Genomic DNA, 25,085 nt, shown 5'->3' on the forward strand with positions numbered 1-25,085 from the left:
GACACTGACAGCATTCAGCAACATGCTGACTCCATTGCCACAAAGGTCAGAGAAAGTCAACAAATATAAATGTAGCCTGTAGGCACAAGTATTAAAACATTACAAACATTTCCCAGGCTTTTTGTAGGAAGGAGTTAAATGCCATGGCCTTTGACTACTCTTATCCCCTTGGGAAAAGAAAGACAGGGATGCGGGGTAAGCACGGTTCTTCCCTCAGTTGTTTTAGACAGATTTATAACCTGCTCCATATTGCATTAGATGTTCAGAATTTAGGACAGGAAACTTCTCATTATCTTTCACAAATCTAATTATGTAAATGAATATGCCCCAAGCAACAGCAAATTCCCCACGTGCGCTTCTGAGGAATGGGATTCTCTTCCTCATCAAACTGCAAACCAGCACCAGGCATCCCCTGCTGCACAGGCAGAGCAGTTGTCAACAGGGATGACTTAAACCTACAAAGAACACTTTGGATTGTAAAAATATAACCCCGTGCTGTAAGACAATGGCAGAGAGCCTCAGGGTATCACTTCTTCCCATCACAGACAAGCCTGCCTGAGCAGTCTAGTAATGAGGGCAGGAGACCTGGAAGAAGGATTAGAAACCACAGGAGTCCTAAGCCATTCAAACCAATGGGAAACACAGGTTGAAGCAAGCCAGCCCCCACAACAGCTACAGCAAAGCTGAATTCTCTCCTGTTGCAGTATGCCACCCATCCCAGAATACACCATTATAAGAAAGTTACTGCTGCGGAGACAAACTGGGATTTGCTTCAGGAAAAGTAATTCCCAGAGAACCAGCTTTGTTTTGACCTGATACATAATCTACAGAGGGAAATATGTTACCTTTGAAATTACACAGGCCCTGTAGTTTTTAGCTGTCAGAGATGATTTCTTTGAAATCTAATTCACGATTTGCAGGCTTCATTAAGTTTTCACAAGTAATTTTAAACTTAAATCACCATTGGCAAATCCATCATTTATTGATAGAAACATTAGGACTTTTAATGGACTATGACTCATGATGAAACAAGATAGGAAGGGACGAGGGTGGAAAAAATGTTCTCCCTTCCTCCACAAAGGACTATTTTTGGTGGAAAAAATATTGGATGGGGGAAAAAAAGTATTTTTTTCAATGGGTAATTAAAGAAGAGCTTCCAAAACTGTAAAAATTTTCTTTACAACTTGGGCAAGAAGATACAAGCTAAACTCAGGAAGGGGCAGAAGTAATAAGTTGTCTTATTATTTACAGAGATACTGCAAGTATGAAGCACAGCAAAACTCTGTCCTCTGAGAAAGAAGGGAATAAATAAAAACATGCCGAAGCAAGTAATATGCAACGGAGACACACAGATGTTTGTGTGAATTTAATCCCTGACCATGCTGCATCCTATGATTCTGGCTGCAGACATGTTAGAACAGGGAGAGAAGATACTATTTTGATTGATGCTTATGGACTTACTCCACAGATATTCCAAACTGTATTGGCAGTTAGTTTCCAAATAAATGGCATTTAAGGACGTTTCTCAGAGACATGTTGGCCTGTATATAATGCCCCCCTCATGCATAGTTGCCAATTCCCTTCAGCTTAACTTGTTGGCAAACAATATATTTCATTTTAATTCCAGCAAGCCATTTTATTTACCATACCTTATTTACCATTTCATCACTCCCTTAGTCCAGAAAGTATAATTTCTGGCCACCCATTTTGAACAGATGCAATAAAAATGACACTTTGCACAGTAAGAGACTTGTGGATAAAAAGAAAACACTATTCCTGCTGATGTGCAAAGCAGTGATATCACAAAGAGGTGAGTCTAGATGAACTTAAGTTCCTGCACCTTCTTACCTGGGGTAGGGTAATGCTGTGTGGCAGAAAGAGTTAACGCAGTAAAGTTGCAAGCACAAAGAAGCCTCCACTGCAATCAAGTGTGAGCACGCTGCAATTTGCAAGTTGACTGTTACTGGCCATGAGGAAAAGATAAGAGAAAGAGAGATGAAAAAGAACCACATCTCCCCACAGCTCTAGTACTTGATGTGGCAGCGTGGAAACGACGACTGTTTGGTGCAATATAAACAGACAATAAAGGGGCTGCTCTGACTGGGACAGGCTCTGCACAGAGTCACCAACTGCAGGGAGGTTGTTTCTATGTTCAGCCAAACAAAGTTCTCAAAATGACTGGCTGGTTTCTAAGTCTTACCATTTTTAGAACCATCCCCACCATCACTGAGATGTGTCTGTATTTCTATAACTTACTCATTTATTTTTTATATATGCATAATGAATAAGAATGTATGAGAACAAGAATATTAAATAAGCTGAATGTAATGCATTTTAAATAGCTCTGCTACTTCTTTTTTTAGATCTAAATTAAATGCAAAGTAAGCACCTCTCAAAGGCTTGTGGCTAAATTTACCACTGGGAGCTTAATGGCTGTGCTGATGAAACATTTACACACACCTGTTTTGGTCATAAAAAGAGAAGATTTGAACATCCAATACATCCAGCTTTACTCTACATCTGCAATGTAATTGCCAAATTAGTATGTGTAAATGAAATGTTAAATAGGAAAAATGGACAAGGTTCGAAGGCTGGACCACTTTTAAAAAGGTGTTTTCAGACAACGTTTAGGCCTCCACATCCTACCTGAGACTTACAGTCATCTGCCATTCACATTTCAGCTCTTTTCCCATAGATATCATTATAAAGTTTTCAGATTAGTAATAAAAAGCTATTAATGTGTTTGCTCTGTGCTGATCAATTTAACATGCAGATTGCGCAGTTAACACTGCTTTACATTATTGCCTTCATCATTTCTCACCCGTACAATGCATAAAATCAACAAAGGGATTTGGGATACCTTACAGAATCATTTTTTTTCTCCAAGTGAAAGCTGCGTAAGATTTGTGTCTTCAGACTCATAAGTGGTGATAAGCTTCTCCTTCCTTCCCCTTCCCTAATTAAATATATAAAGGGACTTTAACAAAATTAATTGCAGTATTCAGCACTCATGAATTTCTATGCATGTGCAATTCATTTCCTTGCAGACAGCAAAGCAAAGGGAGGTTCTCTTGCTGCCAAGGTTACAGGATTCATGAGTGAGCCCACTCAGGACTAATGAAGAATAAGTAAAGAAACTCCCTCATCAAAACCTACACAAGGGGCTAGCATTTAATCACATTAAATTACTTGTGCGTCAGACCACATTCCTTAAGAGAGAGGGACAGCATGAGAACAAATGCTTCCAGGGGAATCCCAAGCAGCTCCTTCTGCCACAGCATGTGTAATGTTTAGCAATAAAATGAAACCTGGAAGCTATGTCCCCAGTTTATGGACCAACTGTATTGATACTCTGCTCTGAGAAAGCAGAGAGAGATTTTCACTCATTTCTTTCAGCATCAGCTCCTGTATTCAACCCAGGTGTGATGTGGGAAGGTGAAGGGCAGGCAGCCCACACTCCCTGAGAAAAAAGCAGTGCCATGAAACTCCTGCTTTCCCCCACTTAACTCCGCTGCCTGGAGCTGCCAACTACAGAGCTCAGAAAAGGAAACTCTTCCTTGATAAGGAACAAAAAGGAAGATCCTTCAGGTGAGGTAAAGCCTCAGAAAGCTTATCATTCTTATCCAAGGAATTCTTCCCTGTGAGGTGTGTTGGTGTGGTAGGCAGTGCAGAGAAGTGCTGCTGTTCTGCATCACTTTACCTCAGTTATGATATGCAGATGTGACAGAGGATTCTGGGCACCCCACTTCACATCCTGGCAGGTCTAATTTTTATGAAGTGTTATAATTCAAGCCTTTTAAATTTCTTTCAAAGCGGGTCAAGAAGGAAGAGACACTCAACCACTGTAGGCTTAAAAACACATTTATGTTATTCAAGATGTAGTTAACCCCCTGCTCAACCTCATACTCCTTTAGCAACATTTTTTCTTCTCTTCATCAGACTCCCTCACAACCACTTAAAAGAGCAGTTAGACAACACACAAGGACCACTTCTCTAACAATGTCACGTTCTTGCCTCCTTAACTCCACTTAACTGTTCAATCAGAACACAAGTTGTCTGCATGCAACCCAGAATTCCCACTGCATAACTGTGTCAAGGGCAGAAAGTGGAGGAAACAAAAATGACACAGGGACATCTCAGTGTCTTCCTTACTTGGAAGGTTAGAGTCACCAGAGCACTGCAAAGCTTTCAGGGATCAGAAACCCAGTCCTGTTAAGTCCAATCTACTTAAACTGAGGATTCATGATGTTAAGCTGAATAAGACAGAGTCTTTGACAAGAAAGAGAATAATAATTACTATGTGACCAAAGAAATAAACTTCAAGCAGACCATCCTAGGCCCTCATCACCTTGCTTGAGCAGGCTGTTTGACTACGTGATCTCAAGAGGTTCTTTCCAACCCAAACAGTTCTGTGGGTCCATAGCATAGCAAGGGAAAGCTGGACAGTCATTGAGAATGCAGATGGAGAAGCCAAATTTTCACAGCAGATATTATAACAAATATCCACAGTTAGTTAGATTTCATTAATTTCATTTCTCTTTAAGCGCTCGTTTTTTTTCTGCAGCCAAAGTTCAACCAAATCCTCAGTAGGCAGTAGCACCCCCCAAATAATGCTCTGTGAGATTAAGACAAAATCATGCTAGAGAATAACACTCTCCTACTATCACATGCAGAACTTGCCACAGCATTGTACTGTGATGCACAGTCTCCAACTGGGAAAGATGCCAAAAATTCTAGAATTAAGAATACCAGCTTGATTCCACAGTAAACAACTGCACAGCTCCCAGTGACTTCACTGGGGCCAAGACTTCACCATGTAGAAAGTGGCAACTTGTGTTCTCATTCTGTGCTACCACCTGATACTGTATTGCGTATGAAACCCTCACATGGCTTAAAATGGGTGCAGCAGAATTGTGACATACAACAGAGAGCCATTCCACAGTTAATCTTACTTATCTGATTGTCCCTTACTGACACTTGAGCATGAAAACTGACACTGATGTGAATACAGCCCAGAGAAAGAAAACATATGATGGACAATCAGAAAAGCAGTCCTCGTGGCTTCTGTGCTCTTCTGTGGTAACAGCAGTTGTCATGGAAGAGCTGCCTCTGTCATTTGTATACAAATCAGTGTCAAAGAGAGCACAATTCAGGTTTCTACTGAGAATAACCCTGCCATGGGAAGTCACATCTGGCCTCTGAATGGCCACGAGTGGAGCTGGTAGCAGCAAGGGCACTCCACTGACATTTACTTAAATACCAGTCTGATCTCAACGCACTTCAAGGTTTGCAACACATGCTCCTCCTTTCTTCACAGTCCCCAAAAGGAAATCAATTTATTTTTCTCCCCAAGCTACCTGACCTTGAGAAAACCACTGCTTTTCTTTGTTTGAACCTATTCAGCCGCTCTTCTGCCAACTACAATGCATTCTCTATTCATCAAGGAAAAGGTGGACCTGAAAGAAATCTATGGGATGTTTTCTCGTGCACCTGTATTGTACAGAAAGAAATGCTGATTCTCTTCCTAGCTTTTAAATATTACTTCAATCATTTTGATTAATTCGAGTCTTGCTGCAACTCTTTTGGTCCTGGATTTTCAAAAGAATAACTGAATGTCTTATATGATGAATCTAACAAACATATGGTTTTGAATCAAAATCTTTTCCTCTCATGCTTCATGACTTCGCACTGCTGTTATTCTCTAGAGAAAGACTTTTCAGTTGTTTTCCTAAGTATCTTCAAATGATCTTAGCATCTTTTCCCTTTTGTTACTTCTACATAATTTCCTGACTTATAACACGCAATCCAGTTTGCACTTTAACACGTCCTTCAAGCTGAACTCTGAAAAGGTTTCCTAAATGCTGAGGTTAGGGCTTTGTCAACAGAGGAAGCATTAGCGCGGCAGAAGATGATGACAGGTATTGTTCTGCTTTCCTGTGGTTCAGAGCAGCAAGGTGATAGCTGGCACAAATGTCTGGCAGAGCAACAGAATCGTTTGCTTGCAGCAGTAATGTGCAAAATGGCAAGAGCAAGCAAATCAAAACCATATTTTTGTGTCATAATTCAGTCTTACACAGGAAAAAAAAAAAACAACACCCTAATTTCTAAATTATATCAAAGACAGCTATTAGCAGAAGGAAGAGTACACAAGAATGAATGAGTTTCAACAAGAAAGAACTGAACCTACACAAGGATACTCCATTCTCAAGGATGCCTTCCCTGCAATTTAAAGGGACAAAAGACAGCACATGAAATAACTGCAGTAAAATAAAGTGGATTAAAATTGGGAGAAGGTTAAAACAATCCTTGCATACGCTTCATTCACTGCTAATGCCAGAAAACTGTAAAGAAATTGTATTATACTGCCATCATCCAGATTATCAGAACTCAAGGAAATGTGAGCATTCAGAAACTGTTCAGCAAAGTTCTCTCTCTGCTTCCCGTTAAGATATATCCCTTTGCTCTCTCTCTTCTATCTCAACCTTTTCCTTTTGCCAAGTATCACAAGTTTTGGTGCTCACTTGTAAAAAAGATTTAGACATCTCAAATGATTGAAGATAATTAGTCCATATCGAAGATGACTACAAATATCCTCAGTTGCTGTTTTATTGGCAGGAATTCTCATGCACCACTGACTACGTTGGTTTTGTAAATTTCAGGATTTATTTCAAAATTACAAGCACTACCGGCTGAGCCTCATTCCTCCATCTTCACATATTCAATCCTCAATTATCAGCCAACAAGACAACACCAACTTGCAGTGCAATGATGCTCCAGTTGAGGGGCGGATAACGGGAGCTATGCTGTAAGGAGGGGTGGATTAAGGGGAGCTATGCTGTAACATGGTTGCTTCATATACCTCACAGAGTTTAAATAATTTAAAAGACCTGAATGTGATCTGCAGCCCCACGTCAATACACTTTAGCTACAGCCCGACCACAGAGGTCCCTGAAAAAGCAGCGACTAAGAGCTGCTCATCAACAGATCTGTCTTTTCTCATTTCAGCTGGGAGCCATCCTGTGTATCCCATCGCTGAGTTAAAAGGAAGGATTTGAAAGAACTTCAGCTCCAAGTCATATGAATAAAGCAGTCTATCTTCAACATTGTTTTTCAATTGCAGCTGACAAATCTTAGATGAGAGCTGCATGCTCCTGGCCAGCATATATCTGGTGACACAAAAAGCCACCTTCACTTCTCTTTCTGTACATGTAAAAATGTTAAACATTTAGTTTACTGTCATTTTCTAATGTTGTCTGAAATACACAGTGACACATAAAAAACGTTCATAGAATGAATAAAAAAATGCATTGTCTATTTCAATATACCATCTCAGTCATTCATTTGCACTTGATGTTGCCTGTATTTAAATGTCTAAAGCTGCATGTTAATAATTTATCAGTTTTCTAAACCACTCTTTTCTCTTTTTGCTATTCTTTCTTTCTTTTTTTCTTTTCACTTAAAATGCTAGGAAACACTTATCAGCATTTAGAAAAGATGCAGGGATGGGATTCAAATGCCACTAAAGCCAGTGCTGATCAGTTGTGGCAGGTATACCAGTGCCATTCACTGGAGTTCTCTTGGCCATTTCTACATGTCACAATTACTTCTTTGACCACAGCAGAGTTAAGTAAAGACTGAGTCTCCAGAACAGCAAGGTCCTCTTACACATATTCAGGTATGACTGTATTTAGCACTTCTCACAAGACGCTTCATCTTAAGGATTCAGTTTTCAGCATCACTTCTGCCAGTCAGTAGAAGAGGAGGCAAACTACTTACTAATTATTAGTAACACATTTTAAGATGCCTGGACAAAAAGTATGCAGCTGTGCATACAGTAATGCTGATTATTAAATATGTTGCTAGGTCTTCCAAGGCAGATGCCGGCTGAAGATCTGCATCACTCATAATTCATCTGCTATGAGGACTAAAGTATAAGATGTGAGCACTGGAAACAAATACTTGTAAAAGTGCTCCCACAACAAAGATATATTCTCTGATGTGCTCCTGGCATCACAAACTAATCTCCGATTAGGGATTACAAACCAGTGGGAAGGAAGCCCAGAAACATCACCTTCAGTTCTATGCTAACTGATGCATTGCCATATATTTATCAAATGAATTTAGGGATGCCAGGAAACAAAAGATAGATCTATCTGGCTTTAAGCCAGGCATGATGGCAGCAGATTCATCTATACAGCTCTGGGAATTAATGTCCCAGCCAGTCAGGCTGGAGTTCAGGACTGGATTTCTCCTGAGACAAAGCACTATTCCAAAGTGTGCAGTAGTGCAATATGAGCAATATTATACTCACTGCAATACGAACAAAAATCCATTCTGACTAGGAAGAGATACCTACATTCTTCATTTCTGAAGACTACAGTAGGAATACATGTGGCACAAAGAGCTGACAGGCTACTGCATTATCTAATCTTTATGTAGGGTATTTCTGTTAGGCACAAAGCTTAATTTAGGAAAGTTTGATTTTTCTTTCCTGGCGCCCATTCCCTTGCTAGCACTTTACTCAAGGAATCAATTAGGCTCTGATCAACCACTGATCAAGAGTTCCCAGTGGGGAGCCTTAATGCATTTTATCTGCTGTTATCGTTCCTAAATAACACCTATTTTGTAGCATGCACTTAATTCTTTTTGTCAATACTTCGCTATCCTTCAACAACCCTGCTAATAGCAGTTTGCAGGTCCACTTTCAATGAATTTTATTTTTTTGACAAATGAATTAGTAAAGCTGTGGAATTTCCAGTGGTATATATGGGTTTTTTTTCTGACAAAGAAACAAATTTCTCTTCACTTGCTCCTGCCTAAAACAAGGTTAAAGTGATGTGCTAGAGATCAAGATACTAAAAGGAAAGCTGTTCGAGAACAAATAGAAAAAGATAACCATTAATGCTTTAAAGCAAACATTCATTATTTTCCTTGAAATCCCCTATGAAGCGAAAGACCACAATACATCTTTACAATCTTTGGAATTTTTCATTATTATTAGCATTTCCTTAGCAAAGGAACCTTTTAAAAGGTACGAACACAAAAGGCGCATATCAACTTTGACAAGACTTCAATATATGATTAAATCAGTCATGTGGATTTAAGCACACACTTAAGTCATCTGCTGAATAGAGACAGATTTAAACCCGTGCCTGAATGCATTGCTGAAAAGAAGCCAAAACGAATTGGTTATAATTAAATTCTTTTGATGAAATTTCTGCAACTCCCTATTGTGTGACACCAGCACTGAAATGCTAATAAACTAGTTAAAATTAAGCTTATTACCAAGTAAAATAAGCCACAGAGAAACTTCTGTCTTTTCTTATTTGATATATTATCATTTTGCATTAGAGAAATAAAATACTTGACCAGGGCTAACCCATGACCCTCACAAAGCAATTACTGCAGTGCATCATCGTACAGGAGACAACCGAAAGATTCCTCCACATCAACCTGCAATGTTATTCCTGCTTGACAGAGGAGTGGATTTTATCTCTGTCAGCACTTATGCAAAACTAACTTCAGAACATTGCCAGAGCGATGCTACAAGCCAGAAACTGATCAGTGTGCAAAGAGCTCTTTTAAATACAAAACAAATTGAGCTCTAACTGAAAAATAAAGTGCTAATGCACCAGCTGCTCAAAATCTCTTGTATACATAGATCACAGTTGGAAGGGACCTCTGTACAACACCCAGTCCAACCCCCCGCCATTAAGCAGGTTCCTTACAGCAGGTTCCACAGGATAGCATCCAGGAAAGTTTTGAATACCTCCAGCGAAGGAAACTCCACAAGCCTCTAGGGCAGCCTATTCCAGTGCTCCATTCAACCTCACAGTAAAGAACTTCTTTCTCACATCCAGATTCAACTTTCTGTATTCCAGATTGTGCCCATTTCTCCTTGTCCTGTTGCAGGACACCACTGAAAAGAGCATGGCCCCAAACAATAGACTTGTGCCCTTCAGATACTTACAAGCACTGATGAGATCCCCTCTCAGTCTTCTCTTCTCCAGGCTGAAAACCACCCCGGTTCTCTCAGCTATTTCTCTCCAGAAGTTTCTTGTCTTTCTTGAACTGGGGAGCCCAGAACTGGACACTCCAGAACTGGACACAGAACTCCAGACGTGGCCTCACCAGGGCAGAGTAGAGGGAGAGGATCACCTCCATCAGCCTGCTGGCCACACTGTTTTTAATGCATCCCAGGACACCATTGGCCTTTTTGGCTACAAGGGCACACTGCTGGCTCATGGCCAGCCTGTCGTCCATCAGGCCCTTCCCTGCAAAGTTCTCTTCTAGCAAGTCAGCCCCTAATCTGTACCAATGCATGTGGTTATTCCTACTCAAAATCAGAACTTGTATGCCCTAAAGCATGTTATGTTAATGCAGCGCATCCTGGCAGAAATACCACAGAGTTAAAAACAGCCTCGTTACTTTGAGACCCTCCTGCACACTGACAAAGCCAGGTACTGCCCACACTGATATTCTTCTGCAATTTTCCCATCCTTGCCTGGCAGAAGAACAGTTCTGTTCACTGTGGCAGGAGGATACAGCGAGCCAGTATTCCTTAGTGTTGAAAGTTTTGAGTGATGTAAGAAGTTCTAAAACATGTCAGTGCAATGGCACAGGCTAATTAAACAATGAAGAAACCTTGGTTGGAATGGCAGTATAGTCTGACTGACAAGCAGTGCAGAGTGACCACCCCACCAGTTTTGCAGCACTTCCTGAAGTCTGTTTTCTTCCATTAACTAAGACCATTTGGAAGCTGCACACACGGTTGGGGTGATCTGGGCCTTCACTTTACCCTCCAGTACTCCATCTGCAATCAGATCTACCTCTTTTATGTGTTTGCCTGACAGCCCTGCTAGGCTGGTTAGGAATGTGAAGGCAAACGTAAAGGAGGTAGTGAAGGCTGAGCTATACTTGTAATCATACCCACTACATTCCACTACAATCTGCTGCTTGTAATCTGTATGGGACCAGGCAAAACATCTATAAGGAGTTACAATCATTAGTAAAATGTTTTGAGAAACAAAGCAAGAAACAAAATAATCTACACATCAATCACATTTCAGTAAGATAGCAGTAAAAACTAAAAGATGTACTCATTATGATTCACTGTGACACAGAAAACAAATGTTCTTCTTCCACTCATGGGCATTAACTTGCAGCATCATAGCTCTGCCCATAAATCTGAAACAATGCAGACATCTGAACAAACAAAAGTACTGAAAAAAGTTCATCTACTATGGCTGCAACAAAAGTAAATATGGACTTGTTTTTTTTTCTGAACCTCCAGGAGTACCATCACAGTAAAAACAAAGACAGTCGCTAAACACAGATGCAGTATACAGCTTAGAATCGATACAAGACCAGGTATTTAATTACCATAGTTTAAATTCTAGTGGGGTCCAATTTGGTGTTGAGAAATACAAGTAATATCCAGCCTCTGTCAGGACAGGGCACAGCTGCTTTCTCTTTATCACTATGTAATTAAAGTTACCCCTTACAGAACTCCATGGATCATTTATAAATACAGAAAGACCCTCACACAGAAACAATTAATTATTAAATGTACAAAACATAAAATGCTTCTCTGTGTTAATGAAATCAAAATAATATATATCAAAGAGGAAATTCAAGCTATGGATAGGTAGCCATTCACATGACTCTGGTAATATCACAGGAGCACCTCAAATGAGGGCGCATATATTTAGCCTTTAAAAATAGTGCTTTAAGATTGACAACAGTAACTACAAAACTCCTTTCCAGACCCATATATCTCAGGCTGATATTTCTGCCATTAAAAAACCTGAATATTACACTTCGAAAGCTTGCATGTGGACATGCACGAACACCAACAGGAGCTTCAAAGTCCCTGGGGTGCCCCACACTAAACTGAAGACAGCTACTGAACCTATCACTGCTGCTTTGGGAAGAGCCAAGGCAAAACAGAAGTGCAGTTCCTATGATGTTCCCATACAGTCAACGTTTTGCTTTTTCAGAACTCAAAGGATTTATAACCAGCATAACCAGGTAGGATGGAAAAGAGAAGCATTAACCAGGCTTGAGCTCAGTGCCTCTGCCAAGGAGTCCCACAGTGCAGCCCCAAGAAGCAAGGAGTTTCTCTCTTTTACATCCTCCATTAAGCTATTTCTCTAAGCCTTTCTCTCTTTATAACATCATGCCATATAGACAGCTTAGAGAAAGAGCTGTGAAGTCCAAGGCAGTATTTATTTCATGAGATCAAGACAAACATTTCTCCATCACAAAAAGGGAAATGACATTGTGGGGCATGGGAGCAAGTCTGCAGCTTAAAAGCTCTGAGAGGCAGCTGCCAAGTCACTGAGAACGAGAGGCCAGTCCAGGCTGCCCCAGGTCCCAGCAGCCAGTTCTGTCCATCTCCACAGCTGTATTCTCTCCCACAATTAAAGAATAAAAATACTATGCCAAAAGCTGTAAAGAACTTTTGTTTTGATGCTTTTTAATAGCGAACACACCACTACATCAGTAGTCACAGCAGAGGATACAGATGCATTGCTTGGATGTGTACTTTCTCCATGGCAGATATCTCAGTACTGGCACTGGCTTGCCACTGTGACCATTTTGCAGCAGAAGGAACAAAAAGGGCACTGGCAAAGTATTTTTAAGGTAGCTACAATGCCAGTCACACTGCTGGCACAGCTCAGTCTCTTAGCTTCCTTCTGCCAGGACAGCAAGAGATTTACATTTGAAATCAGCCCCAGCTGCTTGCAAGCTTGGGCAGCCCTCTCAGCTCTGCTTCTCCACCAGAGTTAAGGAATTAACACTGCCCTGCCTCACAGAAAGCAAGGAAGGCTGACTAAACTCTGTAAAATAAGTGAAGCATCCACTTAACAAAGTAGAAGTAAACAAAAACTTCCAGGAAATCCATTAACCAACCTTCTCTAAGCCTGGAAACAGAAAATAATAACTGGACACGATCTGACCCTAGGAAGAATTTTACATGCACATACACTCCTAGTTAACAGAAGGCTTCCAAGTAATTGAAAAAAAAAAATGCTATTCACATGCATACATAAATATATATACATAAAATCACATAAAGATACATATATGATCGAGGAGGCCTCAAAGACTTAACCTGCAGTCACATTCTGCTTCTGTATGCAAACTTGACATCAGTTTTTCCTGATGTGTGGTTGTTAGCATAAATTCATCCTCCACTGATCTTCCAAGGAACCATGTTAATTCAGTAACTATGGCACGCCTATCTGGGTTCGCTACACTATTCGTATGAGTGCACATGGCAATGCTGTTCTTCACATTAGCATAGCTGGCACACAACTGAAAGCGTGCTGTAAGAAAATACTAGTTGTAGGCTTCTCTTCTTTTTTCTTTTTAGTAGGAAGGACTGCAAGTGTAACACAGACACAAACCACTCAGAATCATGTATTTAAAGGCTCCCCATTTGATCATCTGCAAGACACAGACTGAAGCAATTTCTTAACCCAGTAAACCTGAACTTGGTGTTCATATTAGAGAACTTGAAGAAATCTGTACTGCACCTCCTGCATCAACCTACAGTTGGTGACCTGGGAAATGGTTTAATTTCTTGACATGCTTACTAAGAACACTGATAGGGATGCTACAAACCAACAGGTCTGAAAAGCTAAGAGTGAATCCTTTCTCACACTTCCATTATTTTTACCTCTGAAAGATGAGGACCAACACTCTCTGTAAGAAACTTGTCAATGTAACAGCACTGATTGCGTTATGAATATTTTCTTTAAATGACTTTACCTTAATCAACCCTATACCCATCAGCCTTAGTAACTGCCAACAACAGGGAATTTTATGATGTGGTGATGCAGAGTATCAGAAACACTCGTCTTTAAACATACTTCTTTATGATTCTGTATTTTCAAGTTCAATACAGGCCTGTGATATATCAACATGTAAGAAAATGCTATCACTTTTTCCTCTTAGGATCTCTTAAGAAAATATCTTTACCATACTGAATCAGGAGATTCCCAGTAATCCCTCCATGACTATTCTTCTCCCACCTGCCCATTGCTTCTAATCATTTGTTTTCCTTTGCTGAAACGAAGTAACCAAAACTGAATCCCAAATTAACAGTGAGGTGAGTCCTTAAATTTTAACAATGACATGATAATATTTTCTGATTCCTTTACCAACTGTTGTATTTGGTTTTTGGAGGCCTATTGCATACTAAGTAGATGCCTTTATTAAGTTGTCATCTATGACGTGTAGATCTTTCTCCCAAGAGGTTACAAGTAATTCAGAATCCAATAACGCATACAAGGAATTTAAATTGCCCTTTCCTTTTTAATTACCTTGCAAGTTAATTCCAAGTCCCAGCTACAGCATGCCATCCAACAACCTAGTCCTTTTCAGTCCTTCAGAAGTGCCCCTGACAATCATTCAGCAATCATTAACTGAATTATTTGGAGCCTTTCTTGACAGTAATATTGCTATATTATCCACTCCCTGTACACATTATCTTTAAACACACCAGATCTACTAAATCTAGATCTGCTATTAATCTTGACTGCATTTATTTACATGGTATGTAAGACACGCAAATGTTTTTTCATTAAAAAAAGAGAAAAAGAAAACACCCTGATTTTTGGCCATGTATCCAATGACTATTCATGGCAAATTTCTGTCACCCACCCTATAGTTTTCCCTTAGTAACCATCAGTTCTAAGAGACTTTGCTACATAATTTTGATTGAATAGGCAGGTTATGCATAATTGCACACTTTCACTTGATTTGGGGTTCATTCAGAGAGGATATGGAGATATGGATAGGTTATCTCGCCCTTGCACAGAAATAACAAGCACGGGAACAAAAGTTAAACGTAAGTCAAATCTGAAATTGCAAACAAAAGCTGAGTTACTACATTTTAGCCACTTGCAGGCTCCTCACTACACGTCTTGCAAGGAGCAACTTGAAAAGGTAATGCATTGTGTACTTCAGCCAATGAGGCTTCCTTTGATACAGCATTCATTTGGCTCTTAAATTGCAAACATTTTAGGTTTGTAGTGGTTGTTTGTTTTCTTTTTTAAGAATTCTGTCTGATGGCTCTGCCCACACGCTCCTAGTAAGCCTCATTGGCTTTGTTGTGTGTTTGCTGCTTTTTCTTTCTTTCTTTTTCTTTTTAAATGGCAGAGGCACTTGGCAATGTCTGTGACCTTGAGTTGTATACATGAGCAAGCAAGAGAGCCCAGTCCTGTAAGGCTATTTATGCATTCTGAGAGAGGTGTCTCAAGGAAGACAGAAGCATGATGTGCATACCAAGCCAAGTGCTTCATGATTTATTTATAGGGAAAAGGGGCATAAAAATGTGCTGAAGGGGAAAGAAAAAATGAAGAATCTGACTTACCTTGTCTGTGTAGACGAAGAACAGAATCACAACAGTGAGCTCCAACAGAAATATAATTAACAGCATGATAAAAAACTGTCAAGAGAAGAAGGGGAAAAAAAAAAAAAAAAAAAAAAAAAAAAGCAAAAACAATCAACATCTATCTCAGCTTTTTCTGGATGCACAGTAAGTACATTCAGCAGATCATGCAGAAAGGGGAGTGGGAGTCAGACAGCAGGATGCAAAGCTGCTTACGGCAGAGCAGAGGGCACGCGACATGCAATAACCACAAAAGCAGGTAAACAACTAGTTAGAAATGCACCTCTGACCATGTATGTATGGCTCATTTCTGTCACTGATTTCAGCAGAAGAGCATACAATCCCACACAGACCTGTCTCCCCCAGCGGGCTCTATTTGACAGCACTTCCTAGGCTACGCTTTATTTATTTATTTTTGCTATGAGATCTTTTCAATTAACAAGATTTCACTAAAAATCACAGTTTAGACTTCCCATTGCTAGAGAAGGTAGCTTGGTCCATAAACCATGAAGTCACAGTTCTTTTCAAGGGGAACTGCAGGATGAGCAAGCAGCACACCCAAAAACTTGCATATCCATTTAGCTTTAAAAGCAATTCCAGGTAATTACACAGACTACCCATGAGTTTCAATTGAGAAGAGTTGATTTGTTCTTCAGACACCAAAATAACGTTGGTCGATATCTTTTTCTTCTCACTATATAAGGAACTGTGTAAAACCCAGTTGCCCAAAGCTCAAAGGAGTAGATAAAAGAAATCTTTCACACCAGGATTTTGGGAAGCCCTCAGCTCTGAGACACTTTAGCAGGACAAACTCCAGGCAATGCACAACAGCTCCGAAAAAATATATACTCCTGTTCTTTTGCTAAGAAGCTGCATGGGGTCTACAGCAGCAGCAAAACAGCAGTGGCACAAACCAGAACAAACCCCTCCTAAGCTGAAAATGAAAGTTTTGCAAAGATAGGTAAGAAAGCAATAGGAAACTTTCTAGGCTCAGGTAATGGCCCTTCAACACAAATTCCATATGCTTAACAGCTTGCAAGGCTAGAATTCTAATACTGAGCAACTCTGACTTCATTGAAACCCCATTCCCAAGAGCAAAAAAAAAAAGTTACTGTCTGGCTTCAACCACAAGGCTACAAATCTATGAAAGTTTAATAGCTACAAAACCTTATCAGAGCTTCTTCTCTGCCTGGCAAGTCAAAACCAAACCTTTGAACCTATGGATTTCTGTGATTGAATGGAGGACAAAAGGTCAAGAAGGGGAAAATACCATTTTCCACTAGTACAATTAGACTACCTACAGAATGGATGGCATTTTGCCCCAAGAGTGTTAAATGAAAGTTTATTTTCAAATCTTCATCACGAGCATCTTCACACCTGCCTGACCCTAATACAGGATCCCATTACTGCCCTCTCAGTGATCGGAGTTGATTTCCATATCATTACCTTCCAGCACTGGCCTCCCATATAGCTTTGCAAACCAGTCTCAGTGCAGCTTGCTTGTTATTTTTTACTTCAAATGTTTTAGCCTGTCGGACAGAATTAACTGAAATAAGGCAAGTAAATTCCCTCTTTGCAAAGATGCCTGATTTATTTAGCTGTGGGGTGCTTTACTGCACATCCATAACGTGTACATCTTCCAAACCATACATGTAAATACTGCCTCCCTGTCCAATTCACTGGCTTAGTGTGGATCACACCAGGCAGTTTCTGAAGCAAAAGGAAGGACTTGCACCAATTATCAACATCACTTACGACCAGCATTTCCTACCACAGGACCCCAGTTTCATCAGCTTATAATTTGGTCAAACTTGGATTGTCTAGGTTTATATATTCTGAGATTGTTTCAGTCTAAAGGATAAAAGCTTCTGAAAGAACTTTTTTTTAAAAAAACCCACTCCAATTACTTTTAAGACCAAGGCAGGGCAATGAACGCTACTGAGGTCAAATTTCTGTTGGCTTAAAATTCTTTCCTGCTCCAGCATGAGGATCAGGGACCTGCAACAAGGCACAGCTCCATTTCAAGCAAGTGCCTTTTGTCTTACCCAACTGCAAGTGGATTTTCGTAGGCCAGTCATTAACCTTTAAAAACCCGCACTTCACACATCCAGTACAAATGAGAAGGCTCAGCTAGCCGCTAAAACCTTAAAAGCTTGCAACTGCAGAAGGCCTACTTAAATACTTCCTGCTGCTTGTGGACAACCACACAGTTCACAGGACTCCCAAAACACTCCAAAAAAGCAGCTTTCCCCTCTGAGGACACCATAGAGACCCACCATGCCTTTCTGCTGTCCACTCAGAGTCAACATCCCCCCACCTCACCTCACAGGAACCTGGAACAGTGGATACAGACAGGAATCCACTCAAGAGTTGCGAGCTGGCAAGAGAAAAGATGGAAAGCCACCTGGAGGGAAGTATGAGGGCTGGTGAGCAGGGTACACCTAAGGGGATGCAAGTGCTGAAGCCAGGAGGTTCACCAAGAAAAGCAAGACAGCTGTGATGTAGCCAGCTGACACCTGCCATGCAGGACAGATGCAAAGGAGAGGAGACAAGCCACTGCTGCCCCCCTGCCTATCCCTAAATGTAATACATTCTGATGTTAACAGGCAGGGCTCAAAATTTTAGAAATCAGAACAATCATCTGAACAGATGAATTGTTGAATGAATAGAACACATCCTAGTGATGGTTATGTGCGATGTCCAAGTCTATCCAAAGGCTCAGAGGCTCCTCCAGAGATTTCCTCTCCTACCCACAGCTCATTGCATCTCCCCAGCAGACTGGGCAACAAAGCTACTATTGCAGGATTTCTGTTTCATGCACTGCAGGTTTTGGAATTCATACAGTGAACTAAAATTAACACTGTTCAGAAAGTCAAAACCTTGATAAGCAGGATTATGTTTTCCCTCCACAGAAAAATACTCCTACTTTTAAATAAAACCTCTAGTTTTATCTTTCTTATTATTCACATTCATTGACAAAAAGAATGCAGTTATATAACAGATAACATGCATTAGCAATCCCATGGTGTGCAGACAGTAGGGACATTCACTGTATCTTTTATTGCAAAGGTAAATTAAGTGAGGTCAGCCTCAAGGCGGAAGCTTAAAATTCATCATCCGCTAAAAACTGCAGCACTTACATGTCAGCACATTTATCATTTCCCTCCAATGAAGAACCCTACCTGAACCCAGACCAACAAGTCAGAAAGTAAAAATAAATAAATAAATAAAAATAACGCTATCGGAGCTTCAGATGGACCTGGCTGCAAAGCACAGCCTGCGTGCTACATCACATCTTCTGATCCACTGGACTAAAGTACACAGATGGCCGCACGCACAACCTGCCCTTCTATTCCCAGTGCACCTTCCCACAGAAGTTCACGTTCAGTTCCAAGTCTCAGCATCATCCCAAAAGGATGGATGTCCAATCCGGGGCCAGAGGTGGCTTGGCACATCCCATTCGAATTTTAAAGGGAAAAACATAAAATCATCGGAGGCTTACAGCACTCCAGTGCTGTACCCCCACCAATTGTATCCAAATGCTGTATCCCCACCAATTCTATGGGAAACTCAGCTCGTTTTTGAATAAGGCCTCTCACTGTGGTGACAAATACAGAGAGGAATAAAAATGAAATTTTCTGTGGCCCACTGGCACTGCAGGCTGCTGACATAAAGATGTATGCTTGGAGAAACAACAGTCCCAAAGCAAAGCATTCATGTAAAACTCCACAAAAAGATTAATCTGACCTTGTACAGAGATGCTTTACCACACTACATGTCAAATGGTGGGAACCAACCTAGTGGGTACCTACTGTACAGTGTTGTGTAAATTACACCTTGAATAACTCCAGAAGAATTTTGCTAAGAAGGGAGGTAAGGTGATGCCTTTCTGTCTACCTACCACCGCTGACTTCTAAGCCCTAAGAAAACCAAGGGTAGTTTATTAGCCCTGACCTCCATAGTCTATAAAGCTCATCACCTTCTCACTGGTCCCCATTTAAAAGGTAGAAATGCAATCGCTGGAAAGCCTTCTGCTTTCTGAGAACTGCCCTCCTGATACTAGAGAGAGAGAAATGTATTAGAGGAGACCCCACTTTGTACATCAATCCCCAATGGAGCTGCAGTAGGCTTTTGACCCATTAGTCTCTAACCCCTTCATCCAGCACCAATTCTTGATCCTCCTTACATGAATATAATCATTTGAGTTGGAAGGGACCCTTAAACACACCACCTAGCCCAGCTTCCCTGTGATGAACAAAGACACCTACAGCTAAACCAGATTGCTCAGAGGCCCAGTCAGCTTGACCTTAAATGTCTCCTGGGATGGGTCTTTCACCACATCTCTGGGCAATCTACTACAATGCCTCATCACCCTTATTATAATAAGCAAAAAAACAAAACAAAACAAAACAAAAAACCAAAACACCTTCTTCCTTATGTCCAATCTAAACCTCCTCTCTTTCAGTTTGAAGCCATTTCCCCTTGTCCTATCACAACAGGGCAACTATTAATTATGTTTTCTTCCCAACAAGAAAGATGCTCTCATTTCCTGAATGTTACAAACACTTGCCCCTCTACACAATGACAGCATCATACAGTAATGCACAGGATTGGGTCTTGTTTCCCCACCGCCTCTCCTTCACAAATCTTAATAGTTCTATCGTGCTGCTCAGATTGTCCTCCTCTATGCACAGATAACTGATCTCACAGTCTCCCAAAAGAAAAAATAACCAACTACGAGGAAAACCATCTACCATTACCTTGTTAATCTCCTCAAGCATTTAGCAAGGAGAGAAAAACATTACAACTGATGATGAAATAAAAAATGTTCCGTTTAGCCTGACCCCAGAAGTAATGCCTTTCATGTGATGGAAGTCTTTGTCAGACAAGGAGACAGTAAGATGTGAGGGTACCAGACCCTCTTCCCACTTAGCTAAATATTAAGAGACAGAAGTTTCTTGCAAAGTATCAATCGGATCCTTTTTGACAAACAACAGGTAAGTACATACATCACTCCAAAAGTAATGCCACCTATTTATTTCTGTGGAAACCAGAACAGATATAAAGAGCACAGTAACACTATTTGATAGAGCAAATTCTCAGCTACAAAACACTATTTTCCAGCATCACCACCACCATTACCTATGTCTCTTCACCAGCGATGAACCTGCATGCTGCAGAAGATCCTACATGCTGTGCTCATAAAAATCTGCACCAGTGGAGGTGACTGTCCTCACTGTGCTCACACCCACTGTTTGGTCTCCATAATCATCCAGCAAGGGTTAATGATGCATTTTTTTTTTTTTCCATATGGAGGAATTCAGTTGCCCACCTTTACTTCATTTGCACATCCATGTCAGATGCCATTCTGTCAGACTGCCCCTCTATTGCCATCTGTCACAGAGCAGCAAAATGTAATGGAATATCAGTGGGAAGGTTCAACCTCTACTGACGTACTACCAACATTTGCCTCTGACATCGTGGTCTAACATAATCAAATTGAGGCATTACTTTCAAAACAGCCCTCATGTTAAGAAAACCAAAAAGCTAGTAGTCTCTTTGGAATAGTGACATGTTCCAAAACAGTTTTAAGATTCATGGCTTAGCAAATAATTTGTTTAGGCCAAACAGCCTGTAAATCAGCACAGCCTAAGAAACTGGACAAATGCTTCAGCAGTCAGCTTATGCTGTGTTCCATTATGCACTGCCAATGCTGTTAATCTCCATCAAGCTTTGTGATGTCCTGAAGCAGCTCTCAGAATGAAGAGGAAAAAGAGTTTATATACATACATACATATATATATATATATATATTTACAGGCAATTTTTCTATTATTACAGCAGCTGCAAGTTCGATGCAGTCACAGGCAAGCCATTTGCTACTTAATTAGGCTTGATTACTAACTTCTCATTCGATCAGCTTTAATTTTGGTATTACATTTGACTTCCTAATTAAGAAGCATCTCAGGTAGAAGAAATCACAGTGCATTCATATTGGGCCCAAGTTGCTGGTCTTTCAAGACAGCTCTGAATTGATGGCCTGGGAAAGATTTTGTTTGCCTAGTCCTAATATGCACAGATCTAAGTTTGGTATGAGAGACCAGCACAGTTCGAGTAACTAGAAGACAGCCTCCTAAAATCACAGAAGCACACAGGTCGACAATGACCTCTGAGGCTTGAAAGAGCCCATGGCCACCCAATTGTTACATTTATCTTTTTATCTTAATTTCAACAACAACAGCTGTTGTTGAGAGAGAGCACAGGCTCTCTCCCCATTTGAAAGATCTGTACCGTCCTGATCAAAAGGAGGAGACCCTTTATTTCTGAGTTAAAAGGAAGATTATCAGATCATATTACTGCGCTGTAGGCTGAGGCTATCAGCCAAAAAGAAAGGCTGTTTTCCTTCTTTCCTCAATTGATTTTTGGATTATGTTTTGATACAAACAGAAGTACTATCAAAAATTACATCGTGTTCTGCACATAACCTTCTCTGCAGGGATATCATTTTATTTTCAATGCTGAAGGTGTAAATAGCTTTTTTGAATAAACAAACATGAATCAAACCTTTATCTACAAATTCAGAGATCCATTAAAGCCAAATGAACTTCATGGATTTTATAGCAGCCACAATTTACCAACCTACCTGAAAATGAAAAATTTACCTTGAATTTAATATGTTCTGTATTTTTTCTCTTATCATAGATTATATTCTCTGTAACTGAAACAAGATCTGTGAGGCCAAGGGAAGCTGATGCACCTCTACAGTTGGCACTGACAAAGCCTTCTGATTTCCCGTCTTCTCCCATGGGAAACAGAAGAGAGGTGAGAACAGAACTAAAAGTGACAATTGTACTGTCATCTTAGAAATGACTTCTGCAGCCTGGAATACTTGTATGAAAAAAAGTCAGGGCAAGGAATAAGGTATGATAGGACGGAGCCGAGAGAGTAACATCAACTGGCATTACAGTGAACAAAATCCCACTGTACTGCTCCACCACATGAACTTCACAACAAAGAGAAAGGGCAACTTGCATCCACCTGTTTCCACCACAGCAGAGTTCACATCTCAGTACCAGAGGTTTTGCTGAAGTTCAGTTTAAATTCTCCATTTGTTAGTTCCATAGCATTGTTCCCACTTACAACCTCTTGTACTGCCATGACTACTTTCCTTCTGCCAATAGTATTCACACTCCTTGAATATTTCATACATCCTATCCAAGCCCTCTCTTAGCCATGCTGTGCATATTTGGCTTTTAATACTTCCTTAGAAGTAAATCTCTTTAGCCCTGATCATTTCATTTTTTTCCAGTATAAAAAAATGCTAAGTTTGATCATAAACTGTAAAAAAGCAGTAATGTGCAAGAGCAGACTTGTGAACAGAAATTCCATTATGAAAATGGCTCGTATTTAAATTTGGCTCATCAGCTATTATTTTCTAAAAGCCTTAACAGTTAATTCATCTTGATTGCAACAAAGTTTTGCATGCTATGCCTGGTGGATATATAAAACAGCTCTGTTTATGTTCGGACTATAATTTTTATGAATATGCAGATATTCCTGCTGATGAATAAGTCTCAAAGAAGTCTAGAGTAACTATTTATGGGAAGATATACAACATATGCAGTGTTAATGCAGATTATCATCATTTCATTTTAGTCTCATTACTGCTTTCAGTTGGAATCAGCCAGTCTTACTGCACTCATGAGAGCTGAGAGATTCTGCTCTCTCATACTATTACTATTTCTAGTCCTTTCCCATCTTTTCCAAAAACTGATTCTAAATTGAAGAACTGTCATCAAATATTAGCTAGGTATCATTGGCACATCACAAGAGGAGGTGGGTACAAGCACACTTAACACAACCACAAATTATTTCTTAACATAAATAAGCATCTTGTGGGCCTCTGACTCTCTTCAAGGGTTGCTTCAACTCTCCTGCAGAAGTAACGCAAAGGCATTATGTGATCTGGTGTTTTATCTTAATCCTAGTCAAGATGGAAACTCGACCTACCTGTAAAGTAAGACACAACTTAAGAAAAACTGTAAGTTCAGACTGGCTCTCTCAAGATCTTGTGCTACTTCATTAACAGCACAGCAATTTCTTGAGTCCAACTGACACAGCTAATGGAAAACACAACTAAAAGACTCTGTCTTGGGATTAATCCAGCGTTCTTCCCCCATGGCAAAGACATGTAAAGTGAATTAGCGTCTAAATTTACACCTTTTACTCAGTCTTGATATCACCTCTGCACTTATTAAATGTAGCTTCTGCCTGAATCTACCTTCCCCAGGATATTTCTTGTCAGCTGGAGTTGCAGCGTGAGAGGCAATTGGCCAGCTCAGTGCCCCTAAAAGGAGGAGAGCAGCAGTGACTGTTCCTCATTGCTCTGCCTAAGGAGCAAACAAATTGGCAGGGCTGGATTCACATCCATATTCACTGAACATCCAGCCATCCTCAGCTGCTGGGCACATTGATAGAGGTGCCCTCAGGATGATCAGGGTATGTGACACGAGTGGGCTGCTCTGGGACTTGGCACAACCTGAAGGGGAAAAAAAAAACAACAAAACTGAAATTCTGCATGTTTCCCTTTATGCATTTGGAAACCTTGAGCTAACCTTGCAATGGGACCACACCTGCTGACTATAAGAACAAGATGTCTCTTATTTCTAAGATTCAAAACAGTACCGCAAGTGAAGGAAATGTTGGGATGCACATGGCTGAGGCGAGGAAAAAAAAAAAAGACAAGTCAGAGCATTTTGTTTGTATTTAAGATATACCATTGGTTTTCCACCCAGTCTGCAATTCCCAACTGTTCTACATATACTACATGTGCTACACTGCTGCTTCAGATGTGTATAGGTCAGTCTCACAACAGCAAATCAGCTTGGTTTCTTGGTTTACTTGGTTCACCAGGAGGAGGATGTATGGAGTAGAACTAACATGTCTCTATCATCAAATAAGCTGTTCTTGAGTAGGCATCAATGAGTTGTGCAAATTAGCTTCCATTTCTCTACCTCCAGAGTTAAGTGTTTCTGAATTTAATGTAATTCAAGTCCATAAAGAGAAAAGTCAGTGTTGCTCTTCAGAAAGCAGCGTTAAAATGGCTAAAATAGCAAACGAATGATTGGGAATGTAAGCCCACATGTTGCTTCGTTAAACCTATGGCTTCATCTGAGGAGATGACTGCACTGTTAGGGAAAAAAATAACATCACACTTCATGCTCAGAAGTGAAACAAATGTCTGAGCTACCAAGGAGCATACAGCTCATCTATCTTTTGCTTCTGAAATGGGAGAGTCTTGTTGTATAACAGATCTTACAGGTGACCCCAGGTCAGCACAAAATCCTACAGAAATCAGCAGAACTCCATTTTATAAGTCAGACAATTAGTGCACTACTTTGTCTGCCTGAAGATGCAAGCCCTGGTAGAAAACAAGTTTACTCAAAAGTACTTTCCAGAGAGACAAGCACAATATAGTCTCATGCTCTGCTCTTCCTCTGTGAAGTTTGCTGGGTTACATAAGTGTCCTGGCAATCTGGTGCGCACTAATGTAGCTGTGGGCTGTCTCAAGTCCCTACAGACAGCAGCAGGACAAAACGAGGCTTGCTGTCAAGGTCCCATACCAAAAAGGCTCTGATCCAGGTTTATTGTCATTAAACTCTAGCACATAAGAGTTGCTTCAATG

The 25,085-nt window shown here is 40.4% G+C and overlaps 1 protein-coding gene across 13 annotated transcripts in view; it reads right to left on the minus strand.

Annotated features, from left to right (window-relative positions):
* TSPAN4 (tetraspanin 4) overlaps positions 1-25,085 on the minus strand; it is a 378,614-nt gene that overhangs the window by 29,318 nt on the left and 324,211 nt on the right. For 12 of the 13 annotated variants that reach the window (XM_072339188.1, XM_072339195.1, XM_072339186.1 and 9 more), the window contains one exon: positions 15,383-15,457. The exons of the other annotated variant lie outside the window; for it this stretch is intronic. In XM_072339188.1, coding sequence (XP_072195289.1) covers positions 15,383-15,457 — 75 coding nt within the window. The remainder of the gene's footprint in view (positions 1-15,382; positions 15,458-25,085) is intronic. 13 annotated transcript variants of the gene reach the window in all.

This window comes from Excalfactoria chinensis, chromosome 5, assembly GCF_039878825.1.
Source record: "Excalfactoria chinensis isolate bCotChi1 chromosome 5, bCotChi1.hap2, whole genome shotgun sequence".
NCBI classification, from domain to species: Eukaryota; Metazoa; Chordata; class Aves; order Galliformes; family Phasianidae; genus Excalfactoria; species Excalfactoria chinensis.